The sequence below is a fragment of the Pelobates fuscus genome, chromosome 1 (genome assembly GCF_036172605.1).
Source record: "Pelobates fuscus isolate aPelFus1 chromosome 1, aPelFus1.pri, whole genome shotgun sequence".
In the NCBI taxonomy this organism is placed as follows: domain Eukaryota; kingdom Metazoa; phylum Chordata; class Amphibia; order Anura; family Pelobatidae; genus Pelobates; species Pelobates fuscus.
Window position 1 is genome coordinate 486,719,795 of NC_086317.1, and position 19,099 is coordinate 486,738,893.

Below are 19,099 nucleotides of genomic sequence, written 5' to 3' on the forward strand. Positions count from 1 at the left end.
GCAGCTATAAGGTTATGGTGTAAGGAGGTCCCCTGTCTCCCCGTACACAGTGTATTATAACTGCAGCTATAAGGTTATGGTGTAAGGAGGTCCCCTGTCTCCCTGCACACAGTGTATTATAACTGCAACTATAAGGTTATGGTGTAAGGAGGTCCCCTGTCTCCCCGCACACAGTGTATTATAACTGCAGCTATAAGGTTATGGTGTAAGGAAGTCCCCTGTCTCCCCGCACACAGTGTATTATAACTGCAGCTATAAGGTTATGGTGTAAGGAGGTCCCCTGTCTCCCCGCACACAGTGTATTATAACTGCAGCTATAAGGTTATGGTGTAAGGAGGTCCCCTGTCTCCCTGCACACTGTGTATTATAACTGCAGCTTTAAGGTTATGGTGTAAGGAGGTCCCCTGTCTCCCCGCACACAGTGTATTATAACTGCAGCTATAAGGTTATGGTGTAAGGAGATCCCCTGTCTCCCCGCACACAGTGTATTATAACTGCAGCTATAAGGTTATGGTGTAAGGAGGTCCCCTGTCTCCCCGCACACAGTGTATTATAACTGCAGCTATAAGGTTATGGTGTAAGGAGGTCCCCTGTCTCCCCGCACACAGTGTATTATAACTGCAGCTATAAGGTTATGGTGTGAGGAGGTCCCCTGTCTCCCCGCACACAGTGTATTATAACTGCAGCTATAAGGTTATGGTGTAAGGAGGTCCCCTGTCTCCCCGCATACAGTGTATTATAACTGCAGCTATAAGGTTATGGTGTGAGGAGGTCCCCTGTCTCCCCGCACACAGTGTATTATAACTGCAGCTATAAGGTTATGGTGTAAGGAGGTCCCCTGTCTCCCCGCACACAGTGTATTATAACTGCAGCTATAAGGTTATGGTGTAAGGAGGTCCCCTGTCTCCCCGCACACAGTGTATTATAACTGCAGCTATAAGGTTATGGTGTAAGGAGGTCCCCTGTCTCCCCGCACACAGTGTGTTATAACTGCAGCTATAAGGTTATGGTGTAAGGAGGTCCTCTGTCTCCCTGCACACTGTGTATTATAACTGCAGCTATAAGGTTATGGTGTAAGGAGGTCCTCTGTCTCCCTGCACACAGTGTATTATAACTGCAGCTATAAGGTTATGGTGTAAGGAGGTCCCCTGTCTCCCCGCACACAGTGTATTATAACTGCAGCTATAAGGTTATGGTGTAAGGAGATCCCCTGTCTCCCCGCACACAGTGTATTATAACTGCAGCTTTAAGGTTATGGTGTAAGGAGGTCCCCTGTCTCCCCGCACACAGTGTATTATAACTGCAGCCATAAGGTTATGGTGTAAGGAGGTCCCCTGTCTCCCCGCATACAGTGTATTATAACTGCAGCTATAAGGTTATGGTGTAAGGAGGTCCCCTGTCTCCATGCACACTATGTATTATAACTGCAGCTATAAGGTTATGGTGTAAGGAGGTCCCCTGTCTCCCAGCACACAGTGTATTATAACTGCAGCTATAAGGTTATGGTGTAAGGAGATCCCCTGTCTCCCCGCACACAGTGTATTATAACTGCAGCTATAAGGTTATGGTGTGAGGAGGTCCCCTGTCTCCCAGCACACAGTGTATTATAACTGCAGCTATAAGGTTATGGTGTAAGGAGGTCCCCTGTCTCCCTGCACACAGTGTAATATAACTGCAGCTATAAGGTTATGGTGTAAGGAGGTCCCCTGTCTCCCCGCACACAGTGTATTATAACTGCAGCTATAAGGTTATGGTGTAAGGAGGTCCCCTGTCCCCCAGCACAGTGTATTATAACTGCAGCTATAAGGTTATGGTGTAAGGAGGTCCCCTGTCTCCCCGCACACAGTGTATTATAACTGTAGCTATAAGGTTATGGTGTAAGGAGGTCCCCTGTCTCCCCGCACACAGTGTATTATAACTGCAGCTATAAGGTTATGGTGTAAGGAGGTCCCCTGTCTCCCCGCACACAGTGTATTATAATGCAGCTATAAGGTTATGGTGTAAGGAGGTCCCCTGTCTCCCCGCACACAGTGTATTATAACTGCAACTATAAGGTTATGGTGTAAGGAGGTCCCTTGGCTCACCGCACACAGTGTATTATAACTGCAGCTATAAGGTTATGGTGTAAGGAGGTCCCCTGTCTCCCCGCACACAGTGTATTATAACTGTAGCTATAAGGTTATGGTGTAAGGAGGTCCCCTGTCTCCCCGCACACAGTGTATTATAACTGCAGCTATAAGGTTATGGTGTAAGGAGGTCCCCTGTCTCCCCGCACACAGTGTATTATAACTGCAGCTATAAGGTTATGGTGTAAGGAGGTCCCCTGTCTCCCCGCACACAGTGTATTATAACTGCAGCTATAAGGTTATGGTGTAAGGAGGTCCCCTGTCTCCCCGCACACAGTGTATTATAACTGCAGCTATAAGGTTATGGTGTAAGGAGGTCCCCTGTCTCCCCGCACACAGTGTATTATAACTGCAGCTATAAGGTTATGGTATATGGAGGTCCCCTGTCTCCCCGCACACAGTGTATTATAACTGCAGCTATAAGGTTATGGTGTAAGGAGATCCCCTGTCTCCCTGCACATAGTGTATTATAACTGCAGCTATAAGGTTATGGTGTAAGGAGGTCCCCTGTCTCCCCGCACAGTGCATTATAACTGCAGCTATAAGGTTATGGTGTAAGGAGGTCCCCTGTCTCCCCGCACACAGCGTATTATAACTGCAGCTATAAGGTTATGGTGTAAGGAGGTCCCCTGTCTCCCTGCACACAGTGTATTATAACTGCAGCTATAAGGTTATGGTGTAAGGAGGTCCTCTGTCTCCCCGCACACAGTGTATTATAACTGCAGCTATAACCTTATGGTGTAAGGAAGTCCCCTATCTCCCCGCACACAGTGTATTATAACTGCAGCTATAAGGTTATGGTGTAAGGAGGTCCCCTGTCTCCCCGCACACAGTGTATTATAACTGCAGCTATAAGGTTATGGTGTAAGGAGGTCCCCTGTCTCCCCGCACACAGTGTATTATAACTGCAGCTATAAGGTTATGGTGTAAGGAGGTCCCCTGTCTCCCCGCACACAGTGTATTATAACTGCAGCTATAAGGTTATGGTGTAAGGAGGTCCCCTGTCTCCCTGCACACAGTGTATTATAACTGCAGCTATAAGGTTATGGTGTAAGGAGGTACCCTGTCTCCCTGCACACAGTGTATTATAACTGCAGCTATAAGGTTATGGTGTAAGGAGGTACCCTGTCTCCCTGCACACAGTGTATTATAACTGCAGCTATAAGGTTATGGTGTAAGGACGTCCCCTGTCTCCCTGCACACAGTGTGTTATAACTGCAGCTATAAGGTTATGGTGTAAGGAGGTCCCCTGTCTCCCCGCACACAGTGTATTATAACTGCAGCTATAAGGTTATGGTGTAAGGAGATCCCCTGTCTCCCTGCACACAGTGTATTATAACTGCAGCTATAAGGTTATGGTGTAAGGAGGCCCCCTGTCTCTCCGCACACAGTGTATTATAACTGCAGCTATAAGGTTATGGTGTAAGGACACAGTGTATTATAACTGCAGCTATAAGGTTATGGTGTAAGGACACAGTGTATTATAACTGCAGCTATAAGGTTATGATGATGCAATTTGCTTAACATCACACTGCTATAAGACTGCTCCCATGCTGATTGGAGTTAAGGAGATCCGAAATAACCTCATAAACCAGAAACAGAATGAAACGGTCGTGAGTGGTAGACTATTGCTGGTCTCGGAAGGGGTCTGCCTTTGCTTGCAAAACATTTTTTTTTTTGTAATTTATATAATGCATTATATAGGTGGTCACACCAATCCCTAGAGTGCCCTTTATTTTGAAAACGATTATTATTTAGTGTTGATTGCAATCTGTGAGTAACTGATTCGGCATGCAGTTTATGGTAGCATAACAACCAAGTAACACCCACCCACAGTAATTATTTATATATCTGTTACGACACTCACCGACAATTAGATGAAGCCGCCGTTTAGTCAATAATCCCCTTTTCCAGAAATGCAGGTTCTGCACGGCCGACCTCCTAACTCCCGAACGGAGTATAAGGGAACGCGGTAACTCCCACCCATAAAATCAGCCGAACTCCTTTCACGGCTAAAATAAACGAACTGACCTTTCCATGTAATAATTCCCCCCACAAACGAGACCAAGCTCCGTCTTGAGGGTAAAACAGGATTCTGTGTAATGGGGGCTACCTGCCCAGTATTTATGCAGGTCTCCCACCTGGTGGACACTCCCCTAGGGGACCAGATGAAAGACTGGGACATTTATTGGACAGTAGCCAATCGCAGTGGCTTAGGTATAAGCCCTCCCCATTACACACATAAATCCCTCCTCTCTATCCTGGAGATAATTGAGAAGAAACCTAATTATCTCCAGGGATAGAGGCAAATCGCCATTTTAAATACAGTAATAAAAATACATTAAAATACATAAATGTGAAAATACCGAATGTATGCGTTTCGTGTAACGTATCCCTAGATAGCCTGGATCTGAGTGCACATTTCTACCGAATAGCGCTCAGATCCAATGTACACAGTTCAATAGCCATGGAGTCAAAGTCTCTTACAAGTCTTTCGGTATACGATTGACTCCATGGGACGGCTATCTGGGCGAAATCCATACGTACGTTACATACTCCCGAACAGACCGGTGTTCGTATGCCTCGACATAATAGAAGGCGGGCGGTAGTTTTCAGCAGTGTTCGGTAGATAAAGTGTCCGCTTTTAGTTCCATAGAATACTCGCCGAACACCGCTGATCCTTCTCGTGTTCCAAAATGGCCGCCGCCTCGTGGTCGGCATACGAACGACGACCACCCATACGGATGGAATGGAGAGGTGTCTGCAGTTAACCACAACGTTCTAATTGGGGCCAAGAGGTTAACCAGCAGCACACTCCTCTCCTGGGTGGCCATCCGTTCGGTAGTTTCAATCGGTATTTAGAGAAACACACGAACAGGGGCATACAGACAGGAAATCAAACGAAATAAAGGCAAACAGACGAACCAGCAATCTTAGGCTGTACAGATGGATCTGTCACAATATCTATGCTTTAAAAATCAAACTGCTCATTCCAGCATTACATTGTGAACTCCTGACTGGCTTTACCAGTGTTGATAATATTGATAATATTTTAAAATATAAACTAAATGTTTGCAAGTATGTTATGCTGCAGTTTGACTTCACTCTATCCAAATCCCATTCTGAGAGAGAGATTGCAATCATAGTAAATACAAGCTTTTTTTAATGGCATGAACGAAACGCAGGATTTTTACTAAACGCTACAGTCCTATTGGGTAAGAATGAGCTTTTCGCTATAATTCTGATTACAGACTCTCCATGTGCAGAGAGACCTCTCTGTGACTCTCCCAGAGGAAGTTAAGAAATGCGTCTAGCCCATATTACACCAGCTGCAGGACCTGACGGCGCGCCAAAAACACGGGAGAGCACTGGAAACTGAGAAACTATCGTACCAGCATGACTTCCATAAAACAAAATCCATTCACAAGAATAAAAACATTACAAAAAAAAAAGAATCAAAAGATTAGCAAAGGATTTCAGTGTCTGTAAATGGCTGTAACTATAAGTGAAAATATAATTAATTTCACTAGTTTCTCCCACATTCGTTGTTTCATCATTGTCCAAAAATCTGGGATAAGATGGTGCAGGAAAATAAAAATAAAATGAAGTATTTTGCCAGCCAGAGTCAAAACATTTCTATAGGAAAAAACAGCAGAGAATTTAGATAAAAACGAGCTGTGAAAAACCTGTGTGAAACAGACTCCAGCTGACAGTATGAATATTATCACAAATTGCACAGAGAATCTGATCATAGAATGTAAACGCGTTTCTAGCCGGGCTCTCGGCAGCGCTGTACAATAGGTGCCGGACAGCTTGCCAACTACTGGTTTTTATTTCCCCTTTTGTACAGCGCTGCAGAACAAGTCGGCACTTTCTAAAAATTGACAATGATATTTAATAACCAATGATTAAAGGGACACTATAGTCACCAGAACAACTACAGCTTATTGAATTTGTTCTGGTGAGTAGAATCATTACCTTCAGGCTTTTTGCTGTAAACACTGTCTTTTCAGAGAAAATGCAGTTTTTACATTACAGCCTAGTGATAACTTCACTGGCCACTCCTCAGATAGCTGTTAGAGATCCTTCCTGGGTCATTGCTGCCTAAAATGCATCCAAACATTCAGTGTCTCATCCCTCTGCATGCAGACACTGAACTTTCCTCATAGAGATACATTGATTCAATTCATCTCTATGAGGAGATGCTGATTGGCCAGGGCTGTGTTTGAATCATGCTGGCTCTGCCCCTGATCTGCCTCTTTGTCAGTCTCAGCCAATCCTATGGGGAAGCACTGTGATTGGATCAGGCTACCAGTTCTGATGATGTCATCAGACTGCTTGTTTTTCTGAGCCTAACAGCATGCAGAGCCTAACAGCATGCAGAGTAAGATTGATTACAGTAAGATTTTGCTATATTTATGGAGGCATGAGGGGCCCAGGGGAGCTAGATGGTGGTTTTAAGACTATAGGGTCAGGAATACAGGTTTGTGTTCCTGACCCTATAGTGATCCTTTAAGGCTAAAACGATAATATTATATGAAAAAAAGGTCCCTTATTTGGAGCTCAGAAAAAATATTTTATGTACTTTACCATAAGGGCAGACAAATCCTCCAATTCACAAACTGCCAGCGTATACTGCGATAATATACATTTGTCATTTGAAAGATAATCCGATGGCTACGAAAAGGCAGAAATGTGGCCAACTGTTAGATATAAATTGCATATGCCCCCCAATCTGTGAAACATAGGGGTGTCAAGGGCAAGTCCCACTGGCTGGCTCCAAGGGCAATGTTACGTTGTAATACCTATTCTGTGATTTAAAGGAGAAGGATCAGTATTTTATGAAATTAAAGGGACCCTCTGGGGCAGGTTAAATGATCCATTGTCTTATTGCACATACAGTAATTAGAGACAAACAGGGATGATTAAGGGTAGGGTTATGAAAAGGGGTGGAATTATTGCTTGGGGTGCAGTTAGTACAGGGTATTGGGGAGCACACAATGCATTTAGGACTCTGTACAATGTATGGGTGTTGTTTTGTGGGTACACATTTCATTAGCAATTACTGGTAACTTTAATTTTTTTTAATAAATATCTAAAGAATGTTTCAACATTAAATTTAAGTGTGTTATTTGCATGAAGATAAATGGCGGCTCTGTGACGCAGCGCTCCCCAGGTATATAGTTGATAATCGCACATAGCTATAGAAGAGAGGGATGTTCAGGCAAGACAGAGAGAAGGAAAGAATCTGCATTTGGCCAGCAATGGTGGAAGACCGGATGTTTCTTCTCACGCTCACTGAAGTATGCTGGGGTGAGGCGTTCAGCACAGATATCCCCAATGTGATGAGGAATCCTAAACAGAAGAGGGTGTGTGGAATAGAAACAGCAGGACAGATTGTAGACATCAGCTAAAAGTAGCTTTAATAGACTGTATGGTGCGGTAAGTAACATTAATAGACCATATGGGGCAGTAAGTAATATTAATAGACTGTATGGGGCAGTAAGTAACATTAATAGACTGTATGGGGCAGTAAGTAATATTAATAGACTGTATGGGGCAGTAAGTAACATTAATAGACTGTATGGGGCAGTAAGTAATATTAATAGACTGTATGGGGCAGTAAGTAACATTAATAGACTGTATGGGGCAGTAAGTAACATTAATGGACCGTATGGGGCAGTAAGTAATATTAATAGACCGTATGGGGCAGTAAGTAACATTAATAGACTGTATGAGGCAGTAAGTAACATTAATAGACTGTATGGGGCAGTAAGTAACATTAATAGACCATATGGGGCAGTAAGTAATATTAATAGACTGTATGGGGCAGTAAGTAACATTAATGGACCGTATGAGGCGGTAAGTAACATTAATAGACTGTATGGGGCGGTAAGTAACATTAATAGACTGTATGGGGCGGTAAGTAACATTAATAGACTGTATGGGGTAGTAAGTAATATTAATAGACTGTATGGGGCAGTAAGTAACATTAATAGACTGTATGGGGCGGTAAGTAACATTAATAGACTGTATGGGGCAGTAAGTAACATTAATAGACTGTATGAGGCAGTAAGTAACATTAATAGACTGTATGAGGCAGTAAGTAACATTAATAGACTGTATGGGGCAGTAAGTAACATTAATAGACTGTATGAGGCGGTAAGTAACATTAATAGACTGTATGGGGCAGTAAGTAACATTAATAGACTGTATGGGGCAGTAAGTAACATTAATAGACTGTATGGGGCAGTAAGTAACATTAATAGACTGTATGGGGCAGTAAGTAACATTAATAGACCGTATGAGGCAGTAAGTAACATTAACAGACTGTATGAGGCAGTAAGTAACATTAATAGACTGTATGAGGCAGTAAGTAACATTAATAGACTGTATGAGGCAGTAAGTAACATTAATAGACTGTATGGGGCAGTAAGTAACATTAATAGACTGTATGGGGCAGTAAGTAACATTAATAGACTGTATGGGGCAGTAAGTAACATTAATAGACCGTATGAGGCAGTAAGTAACATTAACAGACTGTATGAGGCAGTAAGTAACATTAATAGACCGTATGAGGCAGTAAGTAACATTAACAGACTGTATGAGGCAGTAAGTAACATTAATAGACTGTATGAGGCAGTAAGTAACATTAATAGACTGTATGGGGCGGTAAGTAACATTAATAGAACGTATGGGGCAGTAAGTAACATTAATAGAACGTATGGGGCAGTAAGTAACATTAATAGAACGTATGGGGCAGTAAGTAACATTAATAGACTGTATGACACAGGATATTTTGACCCAAGATTTGACAGTACATGGCCCAGTCTATAGTCCCTTTGATGCGGTACAGGCAGTTGTCCTGTCCCTTTAGCAGAAAAACACCCCCAAAGCATAATGTTGTTTCCACCTCCATGTTTGACAGTGGGGATGGTAATCTTTGGGTCATAAGCAGCATTCCTCCTCCTCCAAACATGGCAAGTTGAGTTGATGTCAAAGAGCTCGGTTTTGGTCTCAGCTGACCACAACACTTTCACCCAGTTCTCCTCTGCATCATTCAGATGTTCATTGACAAACTTCAGACGTGACTGTCCATGTGCTTTCTTGAGCCAGGGGAACTTGACTTCAGGATTTCAGACTTTTACAGCGTAATGTGTTACCAATTGTTTTCTTGGTGACTATGGTCCCAACTGCCTTGAGATCATTAACAAGATCCTCCCGGTAGTTCCTCACCGTTCTCATGATCATTGAAACTCCACAAGGTGAGATCTTGAATGGAGCACCAGACCGAGGGAGACTGATAGTTATTTTTTTTTTTTTTGTTTCTTCCATTTGAGAATAATATCACCAACTGTTGTCACCTTCTCACCAAGCTGCTTGGCGATGGTCTGGTAGCCCATTCCAGTCTTCTATAGGTCTACAATCTTGTCCCCGACATCATTGGACAACTCTTTGGTCTTGGCCAGGGTGGAGAGTTTGGAATCTGATTGATTGCTTCTCTGGACAGGTGTCTTATATACAGGTAACGAGCTGAGATTAGGAGCACTTCCTTTAAGAGAGTGCTGCTAATCTCAGCTCGTTACCTGTATAAAAAAGACACCTGGGAGCCAGAAAGCTTGCTGATTGATAGGGGATAAAATACTTATTTCAGTCATTGACATGCAAATTAATGTATTACTTGATTTTTTTTTTGTTATTCTGTCTCTCACTGTTAAAATATACCTACCATTAACATTATAGACTGATCATTTCTTTGTCAGTGGACAAACGTTCAAAATCAGCAGGGAATCAAATACTTTTTTCCCTCACTGTATACATGTTAAGACCCTTTAGCCTTTCCTGGTAAGATTTATCCTGCAATCCATGAACCAGTTTAGTAGCCCTTCTCTGAACTCTCTCTAAGGTATCAATATCCTTCTGAAGATACGGTCTCCAGTACTGCGTACAGTACTCCAAGTGAGGTCTCACCAGTGTTCTGTACAATGGCATGAGCACTTCCCTCTTTCTACTGCTAATACCTCTCCCTATACAACCAAGCATTCTGCTAGCATTTCCTGCTGCTCTATTACATTGTCTGCCTACCTTTAAGTCATCAGAAATAATCACCCCTAAATCCCTTTCCTCAGATGTTGAGGTTAGGAGTCTATCAAATATTCTGTACTCTACCCTTGGGTTTTTACGTCCAAGATGCATTATCTTGCACTTATCCACATTAAATGTCAGTTGCCACAACTCTGACCATTTTTCTAGTTTACCTAAATCATTTTCCATTAGGCTTATCCCTCCTGGAACATCAACCCTGTTACATATCTTAGTATCATCCGCAAAAAGACACACCTTACCATCAAGACCTTCTGCAATATCACTAATAAAAATATTAAAGAGAATGGGTCCAAGTACAGATCCCTGAGGTACCCCACTGGTGACAAGCCCAAGCTTCGAATATACTCCATTGACTACAACCCTCTGTTGCCTGTCACTCAGCCACTGCCTTACCCATTCAACAATATTGGAATCCAAACTCAAAGATTGCAGTTTACAGTATTGATAAGCCTTCTATGTGCAACAGTGTCAAAAAGGCAGTAAGTAACATTAATAGACTGTATGAGGCAGTAAGTAACATTAATAGACTGTATGAGGCAGTAAGTAACATTAATAGACTGTATGAGGCGGTAAGTAACATTAAAGGGAAACTCCAGTGCCAGAAAAACGATCCGTTTTTCTGGCACTGGAGGGTCCCTCTCCCTCCTACCCACCAATCCCCGGTTACTGAAGGGGTGAAAACCCCTTCAGTCACTTACCTGAGGCAGCGGCGATGTCCCTTGCCGCTGTCTCCGCCTCCGCGACGCTCCTCCCTGTGACTGCGTCGGCCGGTGGGCGAGACTGATCTCGCCCACCGGCCGAGGAGACGTAATGCGCATGCGCGGAAATGCCGCGCATGCGCATTACGTCTCCCCATAGGAAAGCATTGAAAAATCATTTCAATGCTTTCCTATGGGGATCTGAGCGACGCTGGAGGTCCTCACACAGCGTGAGGACGTCCAGCGACGCTATAGCACAGAAAATCTATGCTAGAAACCCGGAAGTGCCCTCTAGTGCTGTCTAGTAGACAGCCACTAGAGGTGGAGTTAACCCTGCAAGGTAATTATTGCAGTTTATGAAAAAACTGCAATAATTACACTTGCAGGGTTAAGGGTAGTGGGAGTTGGCACCCAGACCACTCCAATGAGCAGAAGTGGTCTGGGTGCCTGGAGTGTCCCTTTAATAGACTGTATGGGATCCTAAACTGGATCCTAAACTTTCACCTACAGTAATATCTGATACCAAATCTCCATTTGTTAACACTAAATCTAGTATGGCCTCTTTACGAGTTGGCTCCTCAACTTGTTTTAGAGACTCTCCTCTCCATGTGAGAGGAGCCTGCTTGCCAGCCGTCTGCCCAGGGGCGTATTAGCCGTGAGGCAAACAAGGCATTTGCCTTGGGCGGCATTTTCCAGGGGGCGGCAAAAAAAGCCGCCCCCAAACGCCCAGGGCAAATGCCTTGTTAGCCTTGCGGCTAACTGACATGCCGTCTGGGCGGTCTGCTGGGCAGTGCTGGCGGGCGGGCGGCCGGCGAGGGAGCACTTCCTCTGAGCTGTCTGCTCAGCTCCCTCGCGCGCCGCAGAGTGAGGCTGGGAGCCGGAATATGACGTCATATTCCGGCTCCGCCTCCCAGCCTCACTGTGCGGCGCGAGAGGGAGCTGAGCAGACAGCTCAGAGGAAGTGCTCCCTCGCCGGCCGCTCGCCCGCCAGCACTGCCCAGCAGCCACTGGACCACCAGGGAGAAATAGGACCCCCCCCAGCATTCCCAAAGGTAAGGAGGCTGGGGAGGGGGGGTAAATTTAAAAAAAAAAAAAAAATGTGTTAAATATGTGAGTGAGTGAGTATGTGTGTATGTCTGTTAGTGTGTGTGTCTGTCTGTTAGTGTGTCTGTGTATGTCAGTGTGTGTGTCTGTTAGTGTGTGTGTGTGAATGTCTGTTAGTGTGTCTGTGTATGTCTGTTAGTGTGTCTGTGTATGTCTGTTAGTGTGTCTGTGTATGTCTGTTAGTGTGTGTGTGAATGTCTGTTAGTATGTCTGTTAGTGTGTCTGTGTATGTCAGTGTGTGTGTCTGTTAGTGTGTCTGTGTATGTCTGTTAGTGTGTCTGTGTATGTCTGTTAGTGTGTGTGTGAATGTCTGTTAGTATGTCTGTTAGTGTGTCTGTGTATGTCAGTGTGTGTGTCTGTTAGTGTGTGTGTGTGTGAATGTCTGTTAGTGTGTCTGTGTATGTCTGTTAGTGTGTCTGTGTGAATATCTGTTAGTATGTCTGTTAGTGTGTGTGTGTATGTCTGTTAGTGTGTGTGTGTATGTCTGTTAGTGTGTGTGTGTGTATGTCTGTTAGTGTGTGTCTGTTAGTGCGTGTGTGTGTGTGTGTCTGTTAGTGTGAGTGTGTGTGTATCTGCTAGTGAGTGTGTGTCTGTTAGTGAGTGTGAGTGTGTCTGTAAGTGTGTGTGTGTTTCTGTTAGCTAGTGTATGCGTATCTGTAAGTGAATGTGTGTGTGTATTTAGAAGGCGGGGCGGGGGAAGGATGGGGGTGGCGCGGGCGGGAGGGGGGCGCCTGAGTTTTGTCCTGCCTAGGGCAGCACAAAACCAGGATAAACCACTGCGTCTGCCCACAGACTATGGGCCCTGCAGAGAAACCTGTAAAAAACTACCGAACTTGACCGACCGTTAGCACAGATTCCATGGAACTGTTTTGGGCATAGGACCATGTGCACGGTCGGTCACAATTATGACTTACATGAAAATTCCTGAACCCCTGAACCGATCCGGGTGATTTTTGGATATATTGGTCACCCAGATAGGGGCTATCAGGGGAGGTAACTTTTGTGGGGTGTTTATGTGTTTTAAAGGTGTTTTGGGGGTTTTGTAATATTGTATGCTTTTCTGTGCCTGGAGATAATGGAGTTAGTTCAGTTCCTGACTCAGGCACAGAGGAGGAGTTTGTAACTTGTAACAAGTCCCCTCTCAGGTCCAGGAGTGGGATTATCCTGTTAGTGAAATTGTATAAAAGCAGGCCATCTGGCCAGATTTAAGCATTCCAGCTTGTCCTCCCAGAACTATGTGTCGTCTGGTTACTGGGGGGGAAAAGGGCTAATCACTAATCGCTGTTCCAGTGTGGATGATTAAACGGGTAAAGTCCTTCTAAGGACTAGAGCTCCCACGACTGAGTGTCATCCAGTACCTGGGGGTGGATAGAGCGAGTTCCCCATTCAGCTCCAGGACCCCAGTCAAGCCACGGTGACTGTGGGGAGAAGTGCTGCGGTTTGTCCCCTGTTCCAGCTAGTAAGCGGTCCTTGGTGGAGGTACCCAGCCAGGGGTACAGGGAACTCTGTTACAGAGACAATCCCAGTAGGGAGTTTAGAATATGTGTGCTCCTGGCACAAGTAGCTATTTTTGTTTTCCAATTCACATCAGGAAGATTAAAGTCACCCATGATGATAACTTCCCCCTTCATTGTCATTTTAGCTATTTCTTCAACTAGTAGATTATCTAACTCTTCAATTTGTCCTGGGGGCCTATAAATCACACCTACACGAGTTACTGTGTGATTACCAAATTCTAACGTAACCCAAACGGACTCTATGTTCGCCTCACTAACCTTTATTAGGCTAGATTTTATGCTATCCTTCACATACAGGGCCACCCCTCCCCCTTTCTTGCCTTCCCTGTCTTTTCTATATAAAGAGTACCCTGGTATTGCTATGTCCCAGTCATTTTTCTCATTATACCATGTCTCAGTAACAGCGACTAAATCTACACTATCAGTCGCCATTATTGCCACAAGTTCATGGATCTTATTCCCTAAACTGCGAGCATTTGTAGACATGACTCTAAGCGTATCAGTTTTTAACACACTTGCTACAGGCACCTTCTATCCTTGTTTTGGGGGGCAATTGGATTGATGTTTTATCACCCTTTACTGCAAAAAGCCTGAAGGCACTGGTTATACTCACCAGAACAAATACAATAAGCTGTAAACCTTACATTAAGTCTGTAGTGCTTTAGAGTCCCTGGCGGAGGTACTCAGTCAGAGTATGGGAGCTCCGTCACATTTATCATTAAACCACTAACGCATTCTGTATGGCTGTATCCCGATGTCATATGTGATGCTTTCTGAGTGTCAGCATTTACAACTACAGATTGTTTGCAATTACTTTATACATGGACTCAGTTTGTCCTTCTTAATTCTATTTCACTGCAGAGCAGGAGGTTAGCCCAATACGGCCATTGTCCTTTTTCAACCATCACCATTATTACCCTGGGACAGCATATTTACCCCTGCGGTGGGTTCTTGTCCAGCCACCCAGCTTTGATGACGCCAGAGTTCTGGGCTGATGATTCCGCTTCCTGCATGTTCTGGCTAAAGCTGTGAGATCGGAATATGTGAGACGACAAGAAGGAGCCGCTTGATCTAAACATACTGAGATCAAGGTCACTGCCGGTCCTGAAAGAAAACACATGACGTCATTGGGCTTAGACATAGCATAGGATCTGGGAGAGGGGGAGCACCCATAGGGTCTCCAGGATTTTACAAAGTGGTGGGGTCAAAGGAGATAGTGGACGTGGGCCCAGGGTGGCTGGGAATCGACAGGTGCAGCAAATACACATAACGGGTTATTCACGAACGTGAGAATTGTCATTAACTCAAAGTGAATTTATACAGGGTTATTCACGAACGTGAGAATTGTCATTAACTCAAAGTGAATTTATACAGGGTTATTCACGAACGTGAGAATTGTCATTAACGCAAAGTGAATTTATACAGGGTTATTCACCAACGTGAGAATTGTCATTAACTCAAAGTGAATTTATACAGGGTTATTCACCAACGTGAGAATTGTCATTAACGCAAAGTGAATTTATACAGGGTTATTCACCAACGTGAGAATTGTCATTAACTCAAAGTGAATTTATACAGGGTTATTCACCAACGTGAGAATTGTCATTAACGCAAAGTGAATTTATACAGGGTTATTCACCAACGTGAGAATTGTCATTAACTCAAAGTGAATTTATACAGGGTTATTCACCAACGTGAGAATTGTCATTAACGCAAAGTGAATTTATACAGGGTTATTCACCAACGTGAGAATTGTCATTAACTCAAAGTGAATTTATACAGGGTTATTCACCAACGTGAGAATTGTCATTAAAGGATCAGTGTCAGTTTATTGGGAACGTTGACCGACACTCTGTATATGATATAAATTACATTGTAATCCGGGTCAGTAGTTAATGTATCACACGCCACTTGGCCATCAGGAATCATATATGTATCATGTGACGTCTGACCCCTGCCACATAGAACTACACTGTAACTTTAACCACTGCCCCTTTCAGCAGGGCGAGTGTGACGTCTGACCCCTGCCACATAGAACTACACTGTAACTATAACCACCGCCCCTTACAGCAGGGCGAGCGTGACGTCTGACCCCTGCCACATAGAACTACACTGTAACTATAACCACTGCCCCTTACAGCAGGGCAAGTGTGACGTCTGACCCCTGCCACATAGAACTACACTGTAACTATAACCACTGCCCCTTTCAGCAGGGCGAGTGTGACGTCTGACCCCTGCCACATAGAACTACACTGTAACTATAACCACTGCCCCTTACAGCAGGGCGAGTGTGACGTCTGACCCCTGCCACATAGAACTACACTGTAACTATAACCACTGCCCCTTACAGCAGGGCAAGTGTGACGTCTGACCCCTGCCACATAGAACTACACTGTAACTATAACCACTGCCCCTTTCAGCAGGGCGAGTGTGACGTCTGACCCCTGCCACATAGAACTACACTGTAACTATAACCACTGCCCCTTACAGCAGGGCGAGTGTGACGTCTGACCCCTGCCACATAGAACTACACTGTAACTATAACCACCGCCCCTTACAGCAGGGCGAGTGTGACGTCTGACCCCTGCCACATAGAACTACACTGTAACTATAACCACCGCCCCTTACAGCATGGCGAGCGTGACGTCTGACCCCTGCCACATAGAACTACACTGTAACTATAACCACCGCCCCTTACAGCAGGGCGAGCGTGACGTCTGACCCCTGCCACATAGAACTACACTGTAACTATAACCACTGCCCCTTACAGCAGGGCAAGTGTGACGTCTGACCCCTGCCACATAGAACTACACTATAACTATAACCACTGCCCCTTACAGCAAGGCGAGCGTGATGTCTGACCCTGCCACATAGAACTACACTGTAACTATAACCACCGCCCCTTACAGCAGGGCGAGTGTGACGTCTGACCCCTGCCACATAGAACTACACTGTAACTATAACCACTGCCCCTTACAGCAGGGCGAGCGTGACATCTGACCCCTGCCACGTAGAACTACACTGTAACTATAACCACTGCCCCTTACAGCAGGGCAAGTGTGACGTCTGACCCTGCCACATAGAACTACACTGTAACTATAACCACTGCCCCTTACAGCAGGGCGAGTGTGACGTCTGACCCCTGCCACATAGAACTACACTGTAACTATAACCACTGCCCCTTACAGCATGGCGAGCGTGACGTCTGACCCCTGCCACATAGAACTACACTGTAACTATAACCACCGCCCCTTACAGCAGGGAGAGTGTGACGTCTGACCCCTGCCACATAGAACTACACTGTAACTATAACCACCGCCCCTTACAGCATGGCGAGCGTGACGTCTGACCCCTGCCACATAGAACTACACTGTAACTATAACCACTGCCCCTTACAGCAAGGCGAGCGTGATGTCTGACCCTGCCACATAGAACTACACTGTAACTATAACCACCGCCCCTTACAGCAGGGCGAGTGTGACGTCTGACCCCTGCCACATAGAACTACACTGTAACTATAACCACCGCCCCTTATAGCAGGGCGAGTGTGACGTCTGACCCCTGCCACATAGAACTACACTGTAACTATAACCACTGCCCCTTACAGCAGGGCAAGTGTGACGTCTGACCCTGCCACATAGAACTACACTGTAACTATAACCACTGCCCCTTACAGCAGGGCAAGCGTGACGTCTCACTGCTGCCACATGCAAGTGTTTATATGAGGAATAGAGCGTAACAGCTGGTAGCTCAGGATTTCCTGGCAATACTACCAACAAATTAACAAGCTGGCAAATGACTGGCTCTCCAGCTGTTTAAATGGCATCAACAATAGCCTCAGCGCTAGACACATTGCGATAAAATACATACCCAACATTCATATAGGATATGTTTTGGGAGCCTAACTGCAGGGGATTGGAATGTAACTCCCATGACTTTCAGCCAGCCCCTGTTTGGTGATGGAGCCTGTAGTCGTGTCCTGTCCTTTCGTCCCGTCCTACTGCCTTAAACCCTGCATTGCACTCACCGGTGAAAGCCAGCTCACGGCAGAGATACTCGTATGGAGCTCCCGGGGATCGGCATTTGTCGTTCAACCTCACTGACTACTCGCTGCACTTCCTGCAGACTCTGTAAACCCGTCCAGCCAGTTTCTGGAGCATCCCCTGCTCAAACCAAGTGCCATTAACCCTTAAAAACAGAATTCCTAAAACTACTACAGTGCGTCTGGCATTTGTATACTCGTTTCCATGTTTTAAGCAGAGCATCATGGGAAATGCAGAGCAGACAGGTGCAGTGCCAGTGGCTAGTGTAAAGAGTTACAATCCATGCGCTATCACTTTATGCTCCATAGTGACTTGTAAAAACACTCGTCTTTTATCGGTCTGCTTCTCCATATTAATCTTTAGCCCAAGGGCCATGGACTACAACTTCCTCCACTCTCTTTTAACCCAGGACTAGTTATATAACTGACCTCCTCCTGCTAGCAGACTACAACTCCCATCACCAGTGCAAACAACTTGCTGGGGTTCTGGATTCTAATCTATTGAGGTTATAGTCCGTTAACAGTAGGAGGTCTGGTATATGACTTCACCTGCATTAATACTCACACAATGCTCATTTAACGCAACCTGCAGAGCGCAGATTTAACATTTTGAAACCGCACGGGTAGGTCTGACGGCAGACCTTATGCAGGCTGGGATGATGACAGTCCCTGTGCAGGTCAGATTGAGAACAGTCCCTGTGTAGTTCACATTGATGGCAGTCCCTGTGTAGGTCACATTGATGGCAGTCCCTGTGTACGATCTGTTGATGGAAGTCCCTGTGTAGGTCACATTGATAACAGTCCTTGTGTAGGTCACACTGATAACAGTCCTTGTGTAGGTCACATTGATGGCAGTCCCTGTGTACGATCTGTTCATGGCAGCACCTGTTTAGGTCAGATTGATAACAGTCCCTGTGTAGTTCACATTGATGGCAGTCCCTGTGTAGGTCACATTGATGGCAGTCCCTGTGTACGATCTGTTGATGGGAGTCCCTATGTAGGTCACATTGATAACAGTCCTTGTGTAGGTCACATTGATGGCAGTCCCTGTGTACGATCTGTTCATGGCAGCACCTGTTTAGGTCAGATTGATGGCAGTCCCGGTGTACGATCTGTTGATGGTAGTCCCGGTGTAGGTCACATTGATGACAGTCCCTGTGTAGGTCACATTGATAACAGTCCTTGTGTAGGTCACACTGATAACAGTCCTTGTGTAGGTCACGTTGATGGCAGTCCCTGTGTACAATCTGTTCATGGCAGCCCCTGTGTAGGTCAGATTGATGGCAGTCCCGGTGTAGGACACATTGATGACAGTCCCTGAGTAGGTTAGTGTGAAGGAATAGCCCCATCACTTTCGGTTCCGTTCGCATTAATGGATTTGTGTTTATTTTTCTTTAGTTTATTTGGTTCAGTTTCCGAACAAGGACCACCCCAGAAACCCATTAGAACGTGGAACGTTGAGTATCTTGTACGAAAACCGCAATGGAACTAATAGAATGCTCCACT

At 45.0% G+C, this 19,099-nt stretch overlaps 1 protein-coding gene across 8 annotated transcripts in view; it reads right to left on the minus strand.

Annotated features, from left to right (window-relative positions):
* ARAP1 (ArfGAP with RhoGAP domain, ankyrin repeat and PH domain 1) overlaps positions 1-19,099 on the minus strand; it is a 304,736-nt gene that overhangs the window by 164,814 nt on the left and 120,823 nt on the right. For 7 of the 8 annotated variants that reach the window (XM_063432734.1, XM_063432703.1, XM_063432716.1 and 4 more), the window contains one exon: positions 14,488-14,655. In XM_063432734.1, coding sequence (XP_063288804.1) covers positions 14,488-14,655 — 168 coding nt within the window. Of the gene's footprint in view, positions 1-14,487; positions 14,656-17,578; positions 17,623-19,099 lie in introns of those variants that run through there. The other variant, XM_063432752.1, reaches the window with a different exon arrangement.